Source organism: Chlorocebus sabaeus, chromosome 7 (assembly GCF_047675955.1).
Source record: "Chlorocebus sabaeus isolate Y175 chromosome 7, mChlSab1.0.hap1, whole genome shotgun sequence".
In the NCBI taxonomy this organism is placed as follows: domain Eukaryota; kingdom Metazoa; phylum Chordata; class Mammalia; order Primates; family Cercopithecidae; genus Chlorocebus; species Chlorocebus sabaeus.
In genome coordinates this window covers 64,611,192-64,628,616 of record NC_132910.1, presented here as the reverse complement: position 1 = coordinate 64,628,616, position 17,425 = coordinate 64,611,192, and the positions used below count along the sequence as shown (strand labels likewise).

The 17,425-nt window shown below is 35.3% G+C and overlaps 1 protein-coding gene across 50 annotated transcripts in view; it reads right to left on the bottom strand.

The window, feature by feature from the left end:
• The window catches only part of ANK2 (ankyrin 2), a 686,172-nt gene that overhangs the window by 205,654 nt on the left and 463,093 nt on the right, over positions 1–17,425 (bottom strand). For all 50 annotated transcript variants that reach the window (XM_073017561.1, XM_073017562.1, XM_073017565.1 and 47 more), the window contains one exon: positions 2,807–2,908. In XM_073017561.1, the coding sequence (XP_072873662.1) occupies positions 2,807–2,908 (102 nt within the window). The remainder of the gene's footprint in view (positions 1–2,806; positions 2,909–17,425) is intronic.

The following is a 17,425-nucleotide window of genomic DNA, read 5'->3' as shown; positions in this document are numbered from 1 at the left end:
TTATAACTGGTGAGTTTGGGGAATTGAGGAGAATCAACCTCATATTTTGAGTGTAAGTCAATTTTAATTTGTATAATTCTTGGTGAATTATATACTGTAATTGTAATTAGAACACATGTACCTTAGAAACTCCTTTTACATTTCATAATTTAACTTACATTGCAACCCAGGGATATGAGCATTGAATGTATTGTTTTTATCCTGTTTTACAAGTTAGAAAAATGTCACTTTCTGAAGTGAACTGACTTCTTAAAAGTAGAGATGAAACTTGAATTTGAACCTGTGGGCTCTAAATTTTGTGTGGGCTTCATGACATCATGTTGCCTTCTCACAGAAATAAATGTTCTTTCCTTTTATAGTGACATGTTAGTGGATGGCTGGCCACTATAAGAAAAAGCTAACTCAAGAAGCTAAGATGGTCTATAAATATGATAAGAATTGACTATTTACTGTTGAGAGATTATTGTTTCTCAAAATAACCCTAAGACCTTTCATACAATTAATGTATTTGTTATACTTTAGTATGAAGTAGATTTGGTTTGAAATGAGCTTTATTTTCCTTGGGTTCTCTTTTTTGGCATTATTTATGGTAAGTTTACGTAAATGAACTAATAGTTTCATTGCTTATTCTCTAGCACATTGCAAATTTAGAAAGTTAACAAATAGATATTTAGGGAATGCATTTAATCTACTTAAAGAAACCTAAGTTTACATCAAAAGTATTAAATATTTCATATTCAACTTCATAAGTATTATATAGAATAAGTCCATATATCCATAGGGAGTTTGAATGTTCTTTCATTTCTTAAGGTAACTAATGTATCTAAAGTTCAAATTATTTGTCCAAAAGAACACAAAAAACATATCAGATAAAATGATTCATAATGAAAAATAAGATGAAGGAATGTAGGCGCAACATACAAAGATTTTACATATTGGGATACAGTAATGTGGGTTTATTCCATAAGTCAGTTCTTAAGAACTATGTAACGTTCTTGAGATTTATCTTACCAAAGAGTTAAAAGCTAAACCGTTACTGTTTCATAATGCTAGCAGAAGATACAAGTCTTCTGGGTCAGAAACAAAGGATGTTGTAATTCAGAGCAAAAGCAGTGGCCAAGTGTCAGCCTGTTGCTTATACCAGTTTCCTATCCCTTTCTTCCTGCATATCTAACAGGGTTGACACAAAGGACCAATGATGGATGCCCATACCTGTGGGTTGTGTTAAAAGAGAACACTGACCTTGGGGGATTCATATAGACCTGCTTTGTAGCTAGAGGGAGATATCACCTAATCCCTCAAGGTTGCTCATTGCAAACACCACCCTGAGAAATGGCCCAGATAAAAAGCAATCTGAAAGTCTTTTATTCTTGTTATTCCCAAAAGTATCTGCAGGACTGCTCAGGGCCACAGCAGAATGCCTTTCCCAACATCAAGTAGCTTTCAACATGTTTTCATGATAAGAGACACACTTCCCTAAAATATGAGAAATATTGACATCAGTGACAATGCTCTTTATGCCAGTGACTCTGAAGAGGAAGGAGGGAAATCCTGTACCCTTTGCAAATGCCTGCAGGTGATTTTGATACAACCACCTCACTGATCTGGGCATTGGTAGCCATATAGGGTAGCCATAGAAGTTTGGGGAGGAAGGAAGTGTTGTAATCTTTTTATTTTATTTATCACTCAAGGCATTGTGTGGTGAATTGATCAGAGTAGACAAGACTGAAGACAGAACCCAATAAAAAGGCTTCTACGACAACTCTGTTAAGTACCTCAAGGTGATCCAAGCTCATGCAATCTGGATACAGAAGGTGAAAAAGAGAGGAGTGCTGGGCTGGAGAGGGGGAAAGATGAGGAACGGGAAACAGTTGGGTTGGAATGGCACATTGGTGAGGAAATCAGCAGGTAGGAATTAGGGAGTACAGTAAGTTTGAGGATAAGATACCAGGTTCAGTTTTTGAAAAGTTGTTATTGAAAGATTTATTAATCTCAATTGTCTATAAATTAAACATAACTGGGTTCAGTATATACCAGGATGTAGAAAAAAAGGAATTTATATATAATTTAGAATCCAGTAGTGACATTTACCTCCTTTTCACTTAAAATTAGCCAGAATTTTTCACTTTGTAGTTAGGTCTCTGTCAAACACACACACACAAACACAACACAACATTTAGCATTAAAGTGAATACTGCAGTCCACTAGACACTTTAGTTCATAATGTAAAAATCTTAGTCAAAAATAGCACAAAAATGTCAACGTTGGCACCAGATAATATCCAAAGTGTATAATACTCTCTAAAGTCCTTATCAAATGGGCACGATGAATGGACACATCATTTACAATGATAATTTCAAATTATTCTCATTATAAACCACATTTTAAAATTAATTAGGAGAAAATTTTATCCTCTTATTTCTCTATACTAAATTGTAATAATCAGTTTCCCATGAGTAAAGTACATATAGTCGAGAAGGAAAGAAGCCAAAGTCTGGATTGCTAGATGATAAATGAGAAGTAAAACATCATTCTTGGTCAAAATTTCAGCTAAAGGTGGCCCAAATCATTGCATAAACAAAATTGGCATTCAGTTGTTGCTTTTAATCTGTCTACTTTTTCAGCTACATTAGCTCTAGATACATCTGATGCTTGAAAAGTTGGTAAGGGGGCAAAAATGGAGTTTCAGAAGTCTGAGTCACTGATATTTTAGTATTTTTAATAAAGACAAAAATAATCTTGGGCTCTGAGAATGTAATGAGTGTTTCTTCGTTGCACAACACAGAGCCAGCTGTCATGTTCTTACCTGATTGCAGGTATTGATGTCTATGCCCCCCTTCAGATATTCCACGACTTTGTCCAGGTTGCCTGCTCTGGCAGCACGGAGGAAGCTCGCATTGCTGTCAGACTGCGAGAAAAATAAAAGACCTTTAGTGAACTATTGATGAAATAGAAATGTATCGAATACAGAAAGACAAGAATGTTTACACTGAAGTAGAAAAGCTTTAGTTGGAAAAATTTCAGTAATACTGAGTTTAAAACATTGAATAATCATTCACTATATAAGGTAGCAACCTCACAATGTTTCTAGAGAGTTGTTTAGGTACATTAAAAGTCAATATTTTAGGGTATAAAAGAACCATTAAAATGGAAATAATTATTACTGCTTTATTCTAAATCTTCAGCCACATTTGAAGACGTGTTGACGCTAACCTCAAATACTGCTATTACTCATTCATTTTAGCTTCAAGATTCTAGTGACTTTATACTGAGCTAATGTCAAGTCAAAAAAGAATCAGAAAGCTAAAGAAATTAAAGCTACTGGGTTTTTTCTTTCTCTTTCTTTCCTGTTGGTTTTCAGATGCTTCTGAGAGAGAACACTGAGTATGGGTCACTTGGCAGTCATCTGGTCTCATTAGAAGGGAATAACAGAAAGCTCCAAGGGTGCTTTGAGGAAAGAGGATAGCACTACTTGGCAGGTGTGGACTGGGCTGATGCAAATTTTATGATCCCAGTGATTTTGGAAAAACACGATTCAATTTAAACCACCTGACATAATACCAGACTAAAATCTTTTGGTAAAGATGATCACTCTGGATGGAAACTGCTTTTTAAGTTTCTCATCTTCCCACACTCCCCTCAAAATCGGATGCTGGGAGACTCAGCTGAATTCTGCCTGTGGCAAATCCTAAGGAGAGTTGCTCCAGATGCACAGTTACAATCACGCGGCCCCTCTGGCTTGGTTATAAAGTCTGACTTTTAAACCGTAACATAATAATGATGATAAACTTTTGCTGGGTTCCAAGACACCTGCATAACTGTGATAATTTTTTTGTGATATAATACCTGACTAAAGAGAAAATGGTGGCATGAAAAGGGACATACTAGGAAGTGAGATGAAGGTTTGATGACTCTTAAACATTCTCCTCACTAGGCTACACTGCCTCCCTCCCTCAAAGAAAGTACTTGGCAAGAACCTCTTGGCACACTCAGTCAGAGCTATTTATTATGATCCGTGATGATGTACAGAGATAGAAATGGAAGTATTTTCTCTGGGAGTTTCAAATATGGAATTACTTGCATGCTGTTAAAATGATTTACACATGGGAAGACTGAAAACCATAGAACTAAATTACCTCACTTTTAACCCAAATACCAAGTGGCTTATATGTTTATAAATGAGATAGATTATTTATTGAGTTGAAAGGTATGACTGAAATCTATACATCCAGAATTCATGCCCTGATTCTTTAAAACTGCATCATTGTATGATTAATATCACACTGTTCTTCACTCTTCATCCTTCCTGCAGGCTGTACCGATGGCAGAGTGCTCCAAGAATATCTGCAATGCTGCAGCAACTGAACTGTGACTCATTTTTAAATGCCTATTCTATGAAATTTATTTTGCTGTTTGCGGCAAATGCTAAATTCCAGGAGGATTTCCTACCTTCAGGTTTGTTGTCACAGCACTTAAAAGTGAGTTATAATACTGTGTATTATGTTATGTTAATATCTCACAAGAAACATTAATTTTACTATAAAACAACGAAAGTTAAATAGTATTGGGTTGCAGATATAAAACACGAACATATTATTCCTCTATATAAAGTTTTTCCAAAACAAATCTGTGTGCTATGTATTATATCAGAGGTTGTTCCTAGAAAGTACTTTCCAATTTGTACATAAAGCAGATGCTTATAGGTAACATTTACTGAGTGTTTAGTGGGTCAGGAACAGAGCTAAAGGAGTCACATGTATTATATCACAAATACAACAATACTATGAGAAAAAAACTATTCTTACGCCCATTTAATAGATGAGGAAAGAGATTTAGGAAGTTTCCAAAGTCACATATTTACACAAATTTATTTAATGGAAGACCTGAGATTTAATTTATGTTTATCAGTTCAGAGCTGTAAGTTTTATCTGCTATCTTATCCCACACCTTCAAAGTATCACGGTGGATATTACTACAGATTCCTAGCCTGTGAGCTCTAGGTTTATTTCATCTGCGTTAACCACAATTATGCCTTTGGTCTACATATTTACTCTGTAAATCATGGCACTTGCTAAATAAAGTGCCTCAGCTGGAGAGAAAATTATTGACTTCCATCCCTACCCTCACAGCTATCACCCCTCTATATGCACTCTATAAAACTAACTCTGTTAAGTACCAACCTGAAATGAACTACTTAGAAACACATTCATCTGAGAATGAGGAAACAGGTGATAAAGAATGCTTTGCATTAAGAAGCCAATTGTCTCCCTGTAACATGCCTAACATGATTAAACTCAGCAAAAGATCAGGTTGCTCTATTGTTCCTATAAAAAAGAATGCTGTGAACAGGTGGAGCCAGAAGAAAAGCCTAACCCCGAAGGGATGAAGAGACACCTAGAAACACAACTGCAGAAGCCTAGAGTGGTGATGATGGTCTGATGGGGCCTCAGGTATTGCTGAGGAATATGTAATAGACCATCTTTGAATCTTCTCTGGGGATTGGACATGACATTGAAGATTGCTTTTGCCGTTATAGAGTAACGAAAAGTTTTTATAACTGGTTTTCTCTTTTCTGAACCAAACTTTTAAAAAATGGATGCATCTCAAAGTTATAGCAAATCCTTAGAATTTTAGCAAACAATGCTCCCAGTGTCCTGAAGGGTCTGGGTCCTATGGAAATATAATATCCGAGCCATTCTGCCAAGGACCACTTCAGCAGTTGAGTCATAGGAGACTTTTGTATAAGTTGAATTCTCCAAGAACCGCTTTAAGGGATTTAGTTTCCCCCAAAATGAGAAAATGCATTAAATGGAAATATTATTATAAAATAGTCCAAGAATGTAAATTTCAAGGATGGAAATAAAATGAGGTTTTAAAAGTTATATATGAATATTGACATTATTGAAGCTCAAATTTATATACCTGCATAGAAATATATATTCTTCTCCCCCTTCCACACAGACACAAGCACATCATACCCTACAATGAGGTCAATCTGTGATTAAGGCCCTTGACACAAGTGCTTTGGATAAACAGTGGTTAGCCTGGTTATCTTCAATCAATACAGAGATGAAAGAGGATTCAAACATTCATGGAGAGAGATACAGCAATTTTTACCATGCTGCGTTTCCCAACTGATTATGATAAAAGCAAGGGTTTTTAAATCAAGTGTAAGTAGGAGGAAAAGCATGCTTTTAAAATAGACTGTTTTCTTTGCTCAACCAGGAGATTTCACACATAAAAGCATAATAAAGAGAAAATGAGGCAAAAGCAACTTCTTTGGGAGAAAGTCTCAGACAAATGTAAGACTATCCTCTCTCTGCTTTGCTGCTTATGTCCCTAGGACTCTCAAATCCTAAAACCAATTGTACTTACGCCCATAGTCAAACTCTGGACAAGGAATTCCACTGCTGAGCCCCACCTATTTTAATCTGCAACAGATGGATGTCATTAAAACTTGCCCCCTTTATAACCCTAGAGTGACATCTCAAGCCAAGAAAGAAAAATTTCGCATTAAATTCTTCTTGACACAGTTCTGTATGTTGTCTTGTATCTGAATGTTAGAAAAACAGAACAACTTTCTTAGCACCCAGCAGTGTGGACATGAAAGGCAGGGAGGAATGTGCATTCACAGAGCCACATTATATCCCCAAGGAGTGCTGATCCAAAGGCTCTAGGGGCATATCCACAGGGCTCCATGAGCTTGCTACAAGTTTTTTAATTCTTTAATTCTGTGCTTATGTTTCAATAATAACCTAATAAAGAAGATATTAGCATATTCCAGGTCCTCTACAGGGGTACCCTATATGTGAGTATAACCATATAACTTCGGTATATGTCTTTGTGTTTGTAACTCAGTGCATAACAAGTGAAGTCCAAATGATATACAGATGCATAATAGACAGAACATTTTGCTGTAGTACAGAGACAAGAATGGTCAGAGAATCTGCTCATCATACATGACAGGACATGATGAGCCAAAAGCACCTGAGCAGCAGCAGTCAGTAGCATATTAACATACGCTCAGATGCTGTCTTCATATGGTCCAACTTGCACTGACCATTAGCAGTGAGTGTAATAGAAAATCCACAGTGAAACATTTTTTCAGTTTTTAATTTTAGCTTTTATTGGTTTGCGTACACAACTCTATCCCAATAGTAATTTCCTCTCCAAGCAAATAAAGAGAGCTTTCAAAGATTATATTCTCTTAAAGCTATTCTCTGATAGCTTCAAGTTTTATTAGCTTGAAGTAGGTAACAACACCTTAAAGTTATTAAGAATAATTTGTACAACATACTTACAAAAAAGGTATTCTTTATATTATTTTTACTGGAGTCAAATTCAGAAACTAATTAAATACAGAACTCTGAGGTTATATCTTTTTTATTACTAAACATAATATGTTAAATTTAGTTTTAGACATTTCCATTCATTGTATTAAATTTATGTCCTTTATTTGAATAATACTATAAAACTTACATAACTAGTTTTACTTAATTTGTCAAAGTTTCTTTTTTATAGTGGCACAAGAATTTAAAGAGTTTTATATGGTTTTATGTTTTAATACTTAACACTATAATAAAAATAACACTGGAGGTCATAATTTTTATATACTTTAAAAGAAATCAATAGACTATTCAAGTTTGAGAACCACTTGTCTAAAAGGGTGGCCCAACCAGCAGTCCCTCCTAGCCTTAAAAGAGTGACACCAAACACCTCCCCTGTCACAGTCTCTGGCTTATGGTGTGCCCTACACACATATTTGCTGACTGGTTAACCTTAAGTAAAGCACATGCTCCTTGTGGAATTTGAGGAATCTGCTTATTTTCTTAGGAAGCAGTCATTCCTTTGTAAAAACTGGGTCATTTACCTGGCTACTCTGAGATCTGCGTTTTTATAGCAATACAAAATAAATAAAACTCAGTAAAGTAACTTGAAGGGAAAAACGTTAATAAGAATACCAGGAAAATAAGGGACATTTTCAGTTTTTTAGGTCTCTTCCTAGGAATGTAGGATCAGTTAAAATCCATGTCTAGCAAATTGTGACTTGTCAGATCTTGGGTCATTGTATGTCTCAATTTCCTTATCAAAAAAAATGTACTTTATAGAATTGCTAAGGAAAAATATGATGGTTTGAGCATGCTTAGCCCAATGACAGGCACAGAGGATACTTACTGAGTTTGTTTTATATTAGTGGCTTTTCTTGTGAGGGATAAATGCAAAATAACAATAATAAATCAAATTATCAATGCACACACGTGACTTTCTTTAAATGTGAAGGTTCCTGGTGTTACTGTGTTGCCAGCAGGCCTAAGCCATACCAGAGTACTTAAAAATACACTGAGATGTACAGGTGTAAAGGGACAAAATGAACCAGAACTGGGTGTGGTCTGTCACCAGTGATGAAGATGCTGCAGAGAACTCTCTTTGTAATATCTGAATGCTTGTACTTGCAGATTTATAATTCTATCCAGGGACTGCTCTATTGTTTAATTAATTCAGCTCTTTCATTAGCTCACATTATTATTGCTATCTTGTCAAAACCAACAATTTGGGTTCAACCAAGAACTGCACGCTGGATATACTAAGATTTTTTTTAGAAAGAATTGCAGAAGTTATTTTCTTGCAGTCAGAACACATTAAGTGATATAAAACACTTTACACTGCAAAATCCCACTTGACAATTTCTGTTCGGCTGCTACCGATTTATAAGCCATACATTTGTACACTCTGGCTCAAGCAGGCAGGTTAACCTACATTTATAGTGTCCTTCAACAGTTCTTTAGATTGCTACTAAATAAAAATTTCTGAAAGGTCCTCTAATCTTCAGAGGGAGTAAATGCAACTTCCCAAATGAGTGTTCTTAATCCAATGGCCTTTGTGTTAAGAAAATTGGTTCAGACATAAAAGTGAACTCTATAAATGCTTTAGTTAGGGGAAAAAGGTAGAGTAAACTTAAGTGTTTATATTTTTACTTTTGAATGTTATTTAAGATAACTATTAACACAAAATTGAGAATTGGAATCACAACAATATCTAAGTTTAACTAAATAGATAAACTCTACCTAAATATTTTAAGCAAGAGATTATTTGAAATTTCATTTTTAAATAAAGACAGCAATTTTTCCCTTAACTTAGTATTACATTTTAACATTAATTTTTGTTAGCACACTAGATAAATTATATCACTTATCAATGCTTTCCCTAAGATATCAACTATGAAAAATAAGAACCACCTACAGCATACCAATTCTATCTCTTTCAAAGCATTAATTAAGATTATTTTGCAATGTTGTGTTGAGATTCATGAATTCCTTTCTAAAATTCTTATACTTTAAAAGAGAGTAAAATTGGAATATTTTACAGCAGTGGGAATAGGAATGAATGAACCATATCTATATGCACCATCGATAGATCTCACAAAGATAATGCTAAGCAAAAGAAGTCAGACACAGAAAAGGACATATCTTTTATTCCATTTATTAAAGTTCAAAAATTGGCAAAACAAATCCATAGTGTTAGAAATCAGCAGTAGTTTCGGAAAGAGTCAGAAAGGGGCCTTTGGTTGCTGATAATGCTCTAATTCTACATTCTAGTTCTGGGTGCAGTTTAACAGGTATGTACACTTCCTACATAACAAGATGAGCATTTATAATTTACACATTTTTCTGTATGTATGCTATAATTAAAAAAAAATATTTACTTTAAAAGATAGTGACTCAGCCAGATGCAGTGGCTCACACCTATAATTCCAGCACTTTGGGAGGCTGAGGAGGGTGGATTGCTTGAGGTCAGGAGTTTGAGACCAGTCTGAACAACATGGTGAAACCCCGTCTCTACTAAAAATACAAAATTAGCCTGTCATGGTGGCAGACGCCTGTAATCCCAACTACTTGGGAGGCTGAGGTAGGGGAATCCACTCAGATCCTGGAGGCAGAGGTTGCAGTCAGCCGAGATCGCCCCACTGCAATCCAGCCTGGGCAACAAGAGTGAAATTCTGTTTCAAAAAAAAAAAATGGTGACCCTAGTTTAGGCAACAGAATGAAAACCCATCTTTATAAAAAATTTAAAATTTAGCTAAATGTGGGTAGTCCTGAAAAATAAGTTATTCCTAATTTATAAACTGATGACAAAAATCACAGAGAAGTAAATAGATTTAATATTAGTATTTAAAAGCATTATCTTTTCTTCATACTGGAGGCAATTTTTAAATACAGACTATATTATGTGAGATTTTTAATGAAAATTGTATTGTATATTCATGTTACAGTCTAAGAGCCAATGCAGATTACTAAATACATAGAATTTGTTCCTTAGCTCAAAAGAATGCTTACTAAGAATCAAACTCTGGAGCATTTTTTATTAGTTGTTCTGATATTCATGAGGCTTTGTAATTACAAAAATTACATAATTCTCTTTGATTATACATGAATTATACTCTTCACTTAGCATTAGTGAAGGTTATTCCACTTTTATTATCCTTGGTATATATTGTATAAATAGCATTACTCCCCTGTTCTTCAACGTGTTTACTACAAATTCAAGAAGACCAGATCTGGTTCAGAGATCTCAGTTGTTAAATTTTCTGGTATAAGTGAAGTAAGTTATCAGAGACAATTTTATACACTAAAAATTCTGAACACTCATTTTTTTATGGCATTTACTTTTCTGAAAATTGAATCAAAACATTAATAATGTGATGCTATCCTCCAGTAGATGAGAATTACTGCCAAAACAAAAAAACAACAAAAAAAAAAACTAGTAGGAACAAAAACCACAAACCAGAAAAGATATTTCTGATGAAATATCTTTGATAACTATTTGATAATTATTTTATACTTCACATTCTCTATGTGCTTTTAAAACTTTAGAAAGTGTTTATATATATATGTATATATATACATACACACACACATATATGAGCATAAATACATGCTTATTTTTTAAGAATTATTAAAGTGAAGAAACATGAAATCTGTAGCTGGTATTTCATGACATAATAGAAGTGTGACTTAAAAGGTAACTTTGTTGTGTTGATATTAGTTTGGCTTCATAAAATGTCTCTATAACTATGCCAGTTACTAAAATGTTTATGACAATGAGGTAACCAAAACTTTCACTAAAATGGGAACTTTAACAAAGATAGGTGAAAACTTTCTTAGGTGTTTATTATTTTGTTGGTTTCTCATTGAAATTTATGGTGAATTTAAAATTTAAAGTTATTGTAAGGAACAAAATCAATAGGTTTTGATTACTTGTACTCCGGGCATGATAACTCTGAAATGCCTACAGAACTCTGAAGTTCCAACACTGAACACATGTATTTTCTGAATTTGAATAGGAATATGGTAAGTTTGTAGATGAAAATATTTGTGAGTTGTATCACATTTCCAAATTTCTGCTAAGAATATCAGAGTAATAGGGAAACATTTTGTTACAGCTTTAGGTCAGATGTCAGATTAAATAACAGTTTGCAGTCCATGTTAAAACTTAACACACCTATCTAATGCTTCAGATTTTTTCAAGAAATAAGATACTCTTTGAGAGGCCTCAGCTATGCAGATTTAAGACATTACTGCTTCAGTTAGGTAAGCACCTTAGTTTCTTTAGCCATTAAACTCTGTAGCAAAAGTTAATATTCCTTCCTAAAGAGTCATATCATTCTAGAGAATAACATATGAACTAGAAGAATATGATTCCCTCATTTTTGTTACTGGTTCCTCTTGGTGTGGAGGTATCTTAAAACATCATAGTTGAATTCCACATACAACCTCTAACCATACTGGTTGAACAGATATATTTGAAAAGTTCTGCTTACTGTTTTATGTTCAAAATGCTGACAATGTAAAGGAAAGTAAAATATTATACAAGTCCTATGTTGACTATTATGGTTTCCAGATAATTTGCCCTAATATTTTTAATAACCAAAGTAACATGGAAATATGTACTTCTTCAGGCCAACAATGGAAATAATCAAATCTTAGAGCTCCACATTGGATGTTTAATAATGCCCACAGCATCTATATATGATTGAATTCTAAATAGTTCGCAGTTATTGCTTTAGGATCTCCAACTGGTATTAATTGTGCATAAAATAATGAAAAACTTATTTTTAAAACAATTTGTATCACAGACCCAATCTCTTTCCCAATTTTCGGCTAGCTAGATGGCTCTGTAAAAAATGGTCTGCCAGCTTCTAAAAGTCAACACGCCCCAAAATGAATATAGGCCCAAGCACGGAAGAGCTGAGAGAGTTTTTACATATCGTACACAAATTTCCAAAGGAATTTCCTTTTGGATCATCACTGGTCATCAAAAAAAGAGTTAGTTTTATAAATGAATTACAACCACCTATAACAACATTTGGGTCAAGGGAAGGGAGAGAGAACTTTTGAGATCATTTGGTAACAGTAGTTTATTTAATTCTTTCTTTAAGAAATACTCTCTATACAAAACTCTTTTCATTTCCTAATCAGTATGTTAAAATATTACAGGATGTTTAGAGAAAAAGATGTATTAGAGTTCATCCCACTGCAATACTTAAGGATTAGGATACATGAACCTGAATTAGGTCTTAGTCTCCTTCAAGGCTTTTAGAACTGTCAGGATATGAAAAACAAACTCAACCAAGTGAAAAAAATCTTTCATCAATTTTTCATTATGCTACGCATCCTCATCCTACAGTGTTAATTTACTATTGCCCCCTTGAGGTAGGCACCACATTTTTAACCCCATTGGTCTCCTTATTCTTCAGCTTCAGAGATCATCTGCTCTGAAGCAGACATCACTCAATCAGAAGCAGCTCCGTGACACAACACAGACGAGGTGCTGACCGCACCCCATGGGCTGCACACACTAAAAAGTAGATTGCTTGTTTAGCATTAAATTGTTCAGGACTGAACAAAAAATAGATTCTTAAGAGCTTCACAATTACTTAGACTACGGAGACTATTTTAAAAGAACTTGCAAATATTTTTCTATCATGGTACATTTTGTCACACTGTTGATCTTAGCGTGGCCCCATGAAGATGCACATGGACACACAGGGTCTTCATTTGTAACAGTCTAATATATATACATATGTGATTGATTTTCCTAGGAGATATCACTTAATTATAGCTTAACCACTCTGTGGCCATCTGACTCTACTTGCCTAAATATCTCCCGCCTCAGCCTCCCAAAGTGCTGGGATTATAGGCGTGAGCCACCGCGCCCGGCCTAGTCCCTTTTATTAAACTGTTATTTAAGCTTATTGTTGATAATTTTAAATGTCCAGAATAGACAAACATACAGAGATGAAAAGCAGGTAAGTGACTGCCTGGGGCCAAATGATGTCACACGGAGGACAAGGGGGAGGGGGTAGAGAAATGGAGAATGACTACTAATGGTTACAAAGTTTCTTTTTTGAGTGATAAAGATGTTCCGAAATTTATTGTGGTGTTGGTTGCACAACTCTGTGAACATACTAAAAACCATTGGATAATATACTTTAAATGGGTGAATTGTATGATATATTGAATATATCTCCATAAAGCTGGGTGTTTTTTTGAGATGAAGTTTCACTCTCGTTGCCCAGGCTGGAGTGCAATGGCACAATCTCAGCTCACCGCAACCTCCACCTCCCGGGTTCAAGCGATTCTCCTGCCTCAACCGGCAGAGTAGCTGGGATTACAAGCATGCACCACCACGCCCGGCTAATTTTGTATTTTTAGTAGAGACAGGGTTTCTCCATGTTGGTCAGGCTGGTCTCGAACTCCCGACCTCAGATGATTCACCCGCCTCGGCCTCCCAAAGTGCTGGGATTACAGGCATGAGCCACTGTGCCCGGCCAAAGCTGGGTTTTTTATTTTTAAAAAGTGTTCACTGTCATCTGTAAGATGACAAAAGGCCGTTTTTCTAATGTGTATATAATTTTTGAGAACTTACTCATTCACTCCATTCTCGAAAGTATGTGGGTCACAAATGGGGATGCACAGCTTTCAGCATCTTTTGCATATTTGTGACAATTTACATGGATACTAAGTGCAAATGGTGAGCTTCAGAAGGAAAAATTCCAATTCTAATAAGTCAGCATTATGCTAAAAGAGACATATAAAGGCATTTTGCATCACTCCCATCATGCCAGCCCAGTGGTGCACAAGAGTGTCAACAAATCTTTTTAACATAAAATTTTTTAAGAGACTAAAGAGTATGTAGTATGTGTACCGTATAAGAAGAAAATTGCTTCCCAGTTTAACTCACTGAGTTGACTTGATTAAATTACTGGAAAGATCTAGCTGTATCTATCTAAATATGTAAACATACTGGAAAAAAATTATAGCTTTCAATTTGTCAAGCGAAAATAAATCAGTCAAAAGCAGGTTATTTTATGATAAATAGTTGAAATAATTTAATCTGTCCTTAACAATGAGTTATTTAGCTGAGATGAGAATCAAAGAAATATTTTTGAAGTACCTACTATGTACCAGGCACTGTGTTAGATGCTAGAGATTGAATGTAGAAGAAATAAACATGATTCATTCCCTCAAAGATTTTATGATGTTTGAAGTTTAAAAAAAAAAAAAACACTTTAGCCACAAGATAGACCAGGAACGGAAGTAGGAAAAGTAGATTCAGGGAGATCCATGTAGAGGCAGTAGTCTAAGCAATAGGTGTTTGTTTGTTTGTTTTACAAACTTATTTTAGTATTTACATTTAGAATAGAGATTGCAATATAGTGTTTGATAAAGATTCCTGCTGATAAGTCAGATGGAAAACACAGCCAGCCCAGGGAATAGCAAGTGCAATGTCATAGGGGCATGAAAGAACACAGTATGGAGAAAATTATAACTTCAGTATAAGTGAGTTAAAGATCATATTGGAAACAGCAAAGAAGTAAAATTCTAAAAGTAAAGTAGGGCCCAGACCATTAATGTTTTGTATGTCCTAATAGGGAGAATGAGTATTACACCATAAGTATAAGACAGGAAAAGGCAATATGAAAATGTCCATTTTAAAATTACCACTCTAGCATGTGATGAGGATAATGATGGAGGATGAGTTGGAGGGAAAAAGGCATGGTGTTCAAGGCAATCCTAAGCAAAAAGAACAAAGCTAGAGGCATCATCCAACCCAACTTCAAACTATACAACAGGAATACAGTAACCAACACAGCATTGTACTGGTACAAAAACAGGCACATAGACCAATGGCACAGAATAGAGAGCCCAGAAATAAGACTGCCTACCTACAACCATTTGATCTTTGACAAACCTGACAAAAACAAGCAATGGGAAAAAAAAAAGTGCCTATTTGATAAATGGTGTTGGAATAACTGGCTAGCTATTTGCAGAACACTGAAACTGGATCCCTTCCCTACACCATATACAAAAATTAACTCAAGATGGATGAAAGACTTAAATGTAAAACATGAAACAATAAAAACCCTGGGAGACAACCTGGGCAATACCATTCAGGACACAGGAACAGATGATGATGTCATGATGAAGACGCCAAAACCAATTGCAACAAAAGCAAAAACTGACAAATGGAATCTAATTAAACTAAAGAACTTCTGCACACCAAAATAAACTATCAACAGAGTAAACAGACAACCTACAGAATGGGAGAAAAATTTTGCAAACTATGCATCTGAGAAAGGTCTAATATCCAGCATCTATAAGAAACTTAAACAAATTTACAAGAAAAAACAACCCCATAAAAAAGTGGGCAAAAGATATGAACAGACACTTTTCAAAGGAAGACATGCATGCAGCCAAGAATTGTATGAAAAAAAGCTCAAGGTCAGGGATCATTAGAGAAACGCAAACCAAATCCACAGTGATCTAAGATACCATCTAATGCCAGTCAGAATGGCTACAAAAAAATCAAAAAATAACAGATGCTGGCAAGGTTGTGACGAAAAAGAAATGTTTATACACTGTTGGTGGGAGTATAGATTAGTTCAGACATTGTGGAAAGATGGTATGCGGATTCCGCAAAGACTGAAAGACAGAAATACCATTCAACCCAGCAATCCCATTACGGAATATACATCATTCTGTTATAAAGACACGTGCACGTATATATTCATTGCAGCATTATTCACAATAGCAAAGACATGGAATACTATGCAGGCATAAAAAAAGAATGATATCATGTCCTTTGCAGGAACATAGACGGAGCTGCAGGCCATTATCCTCAGGTAACTAATGCAGGAACAGAAAACCAAATACTACATGTTCTTACTTATATATGGGAGTTAAATGATGAGGACACATGGACACAGAGAGGGGAACAACACACACTGGGGCCTTTCACAGGGTGGAGTGTGGGAGGAGGGAGAGAATCAAGAAAAACAAGTAATGGTACTAGGCTTAATACTTGGGTGATGAAACAATCTGTACAACAAACCCCCATGTCACAAATTCCTATGTAACAAACCTGCACTAGCACCCCTTAGCTTAAAATAAAGGTTAAAAAAGAACACGGCATTCATGAGAAAATTTGGGATACTATTTTGATAGTCCTGGTGAGCAGTGTCATCAGGGATGTGTGAAAACAAAGTATTAGTCATATACAGAAAAAAAAAAAGCTGAAAATTTGGGGAAATTGACTTTGAAAACTTATCAAAAGAAGAAACTAGGGAAAAGTTGGAGACTTGTAGCTTTTGCATGTAGTAAGTGACACTTTCAATAAAGATCAATAATTTAGGGGAACAGAATACCCTAAAATTGGAAAGAAGAACACAGTTTGGTTTTGACCTGATTGAACTTGAAGTGCTGTCACTGTAGAGTAGGGAATTAAAAATGCAAGGCTAAAAAGTCCAAGAGAGGGGCATGGACTAAAGATAGAGGCCATAGAGTCACCTCTGGGAGATGGCCCAGTTTTTCTGTAGACACTGGATTCTGCTTCATTCCTTCCCATTTCTCTGCTCATGAATGTCCTAGGAATAAGGAAGGGCCTCTTGTAATGCCCCTGGAAGGGAATAATGCTGACCCATCAACATATTTAATGAAATGCCAGGCAGTGAGAATAAAATAAGAAATTGCAGTGCATACACGCACATGCACACACACACACACACGCACACAAACACACACGAGACTGAAACAAAGTTTTGTACAGGAGTTTTCTCATGAGCTCAGAATACTAATATCAATCACACAGCTGACATGTTCCCATTTTTCCCATAAGACCAGGGCACAACTGAAATGCCGCTTTATCCTCATTGGATGTGACCTGCTGTAACTTTCTAAATTTACCATGTGCTATGAACTGTAATTGTCAGGAATGTTGGGCTATTCAATTTCAATTCTATGCAAGGTACAACATTTACATAATTTTACACTAAAATGTAAAAGATAGGATTGGCTGAAAATGTAAATGTTTGATTAATTATAGTACATAGCACATGGAGTAGAAAAAAAGATGAGTAAATCAAGTA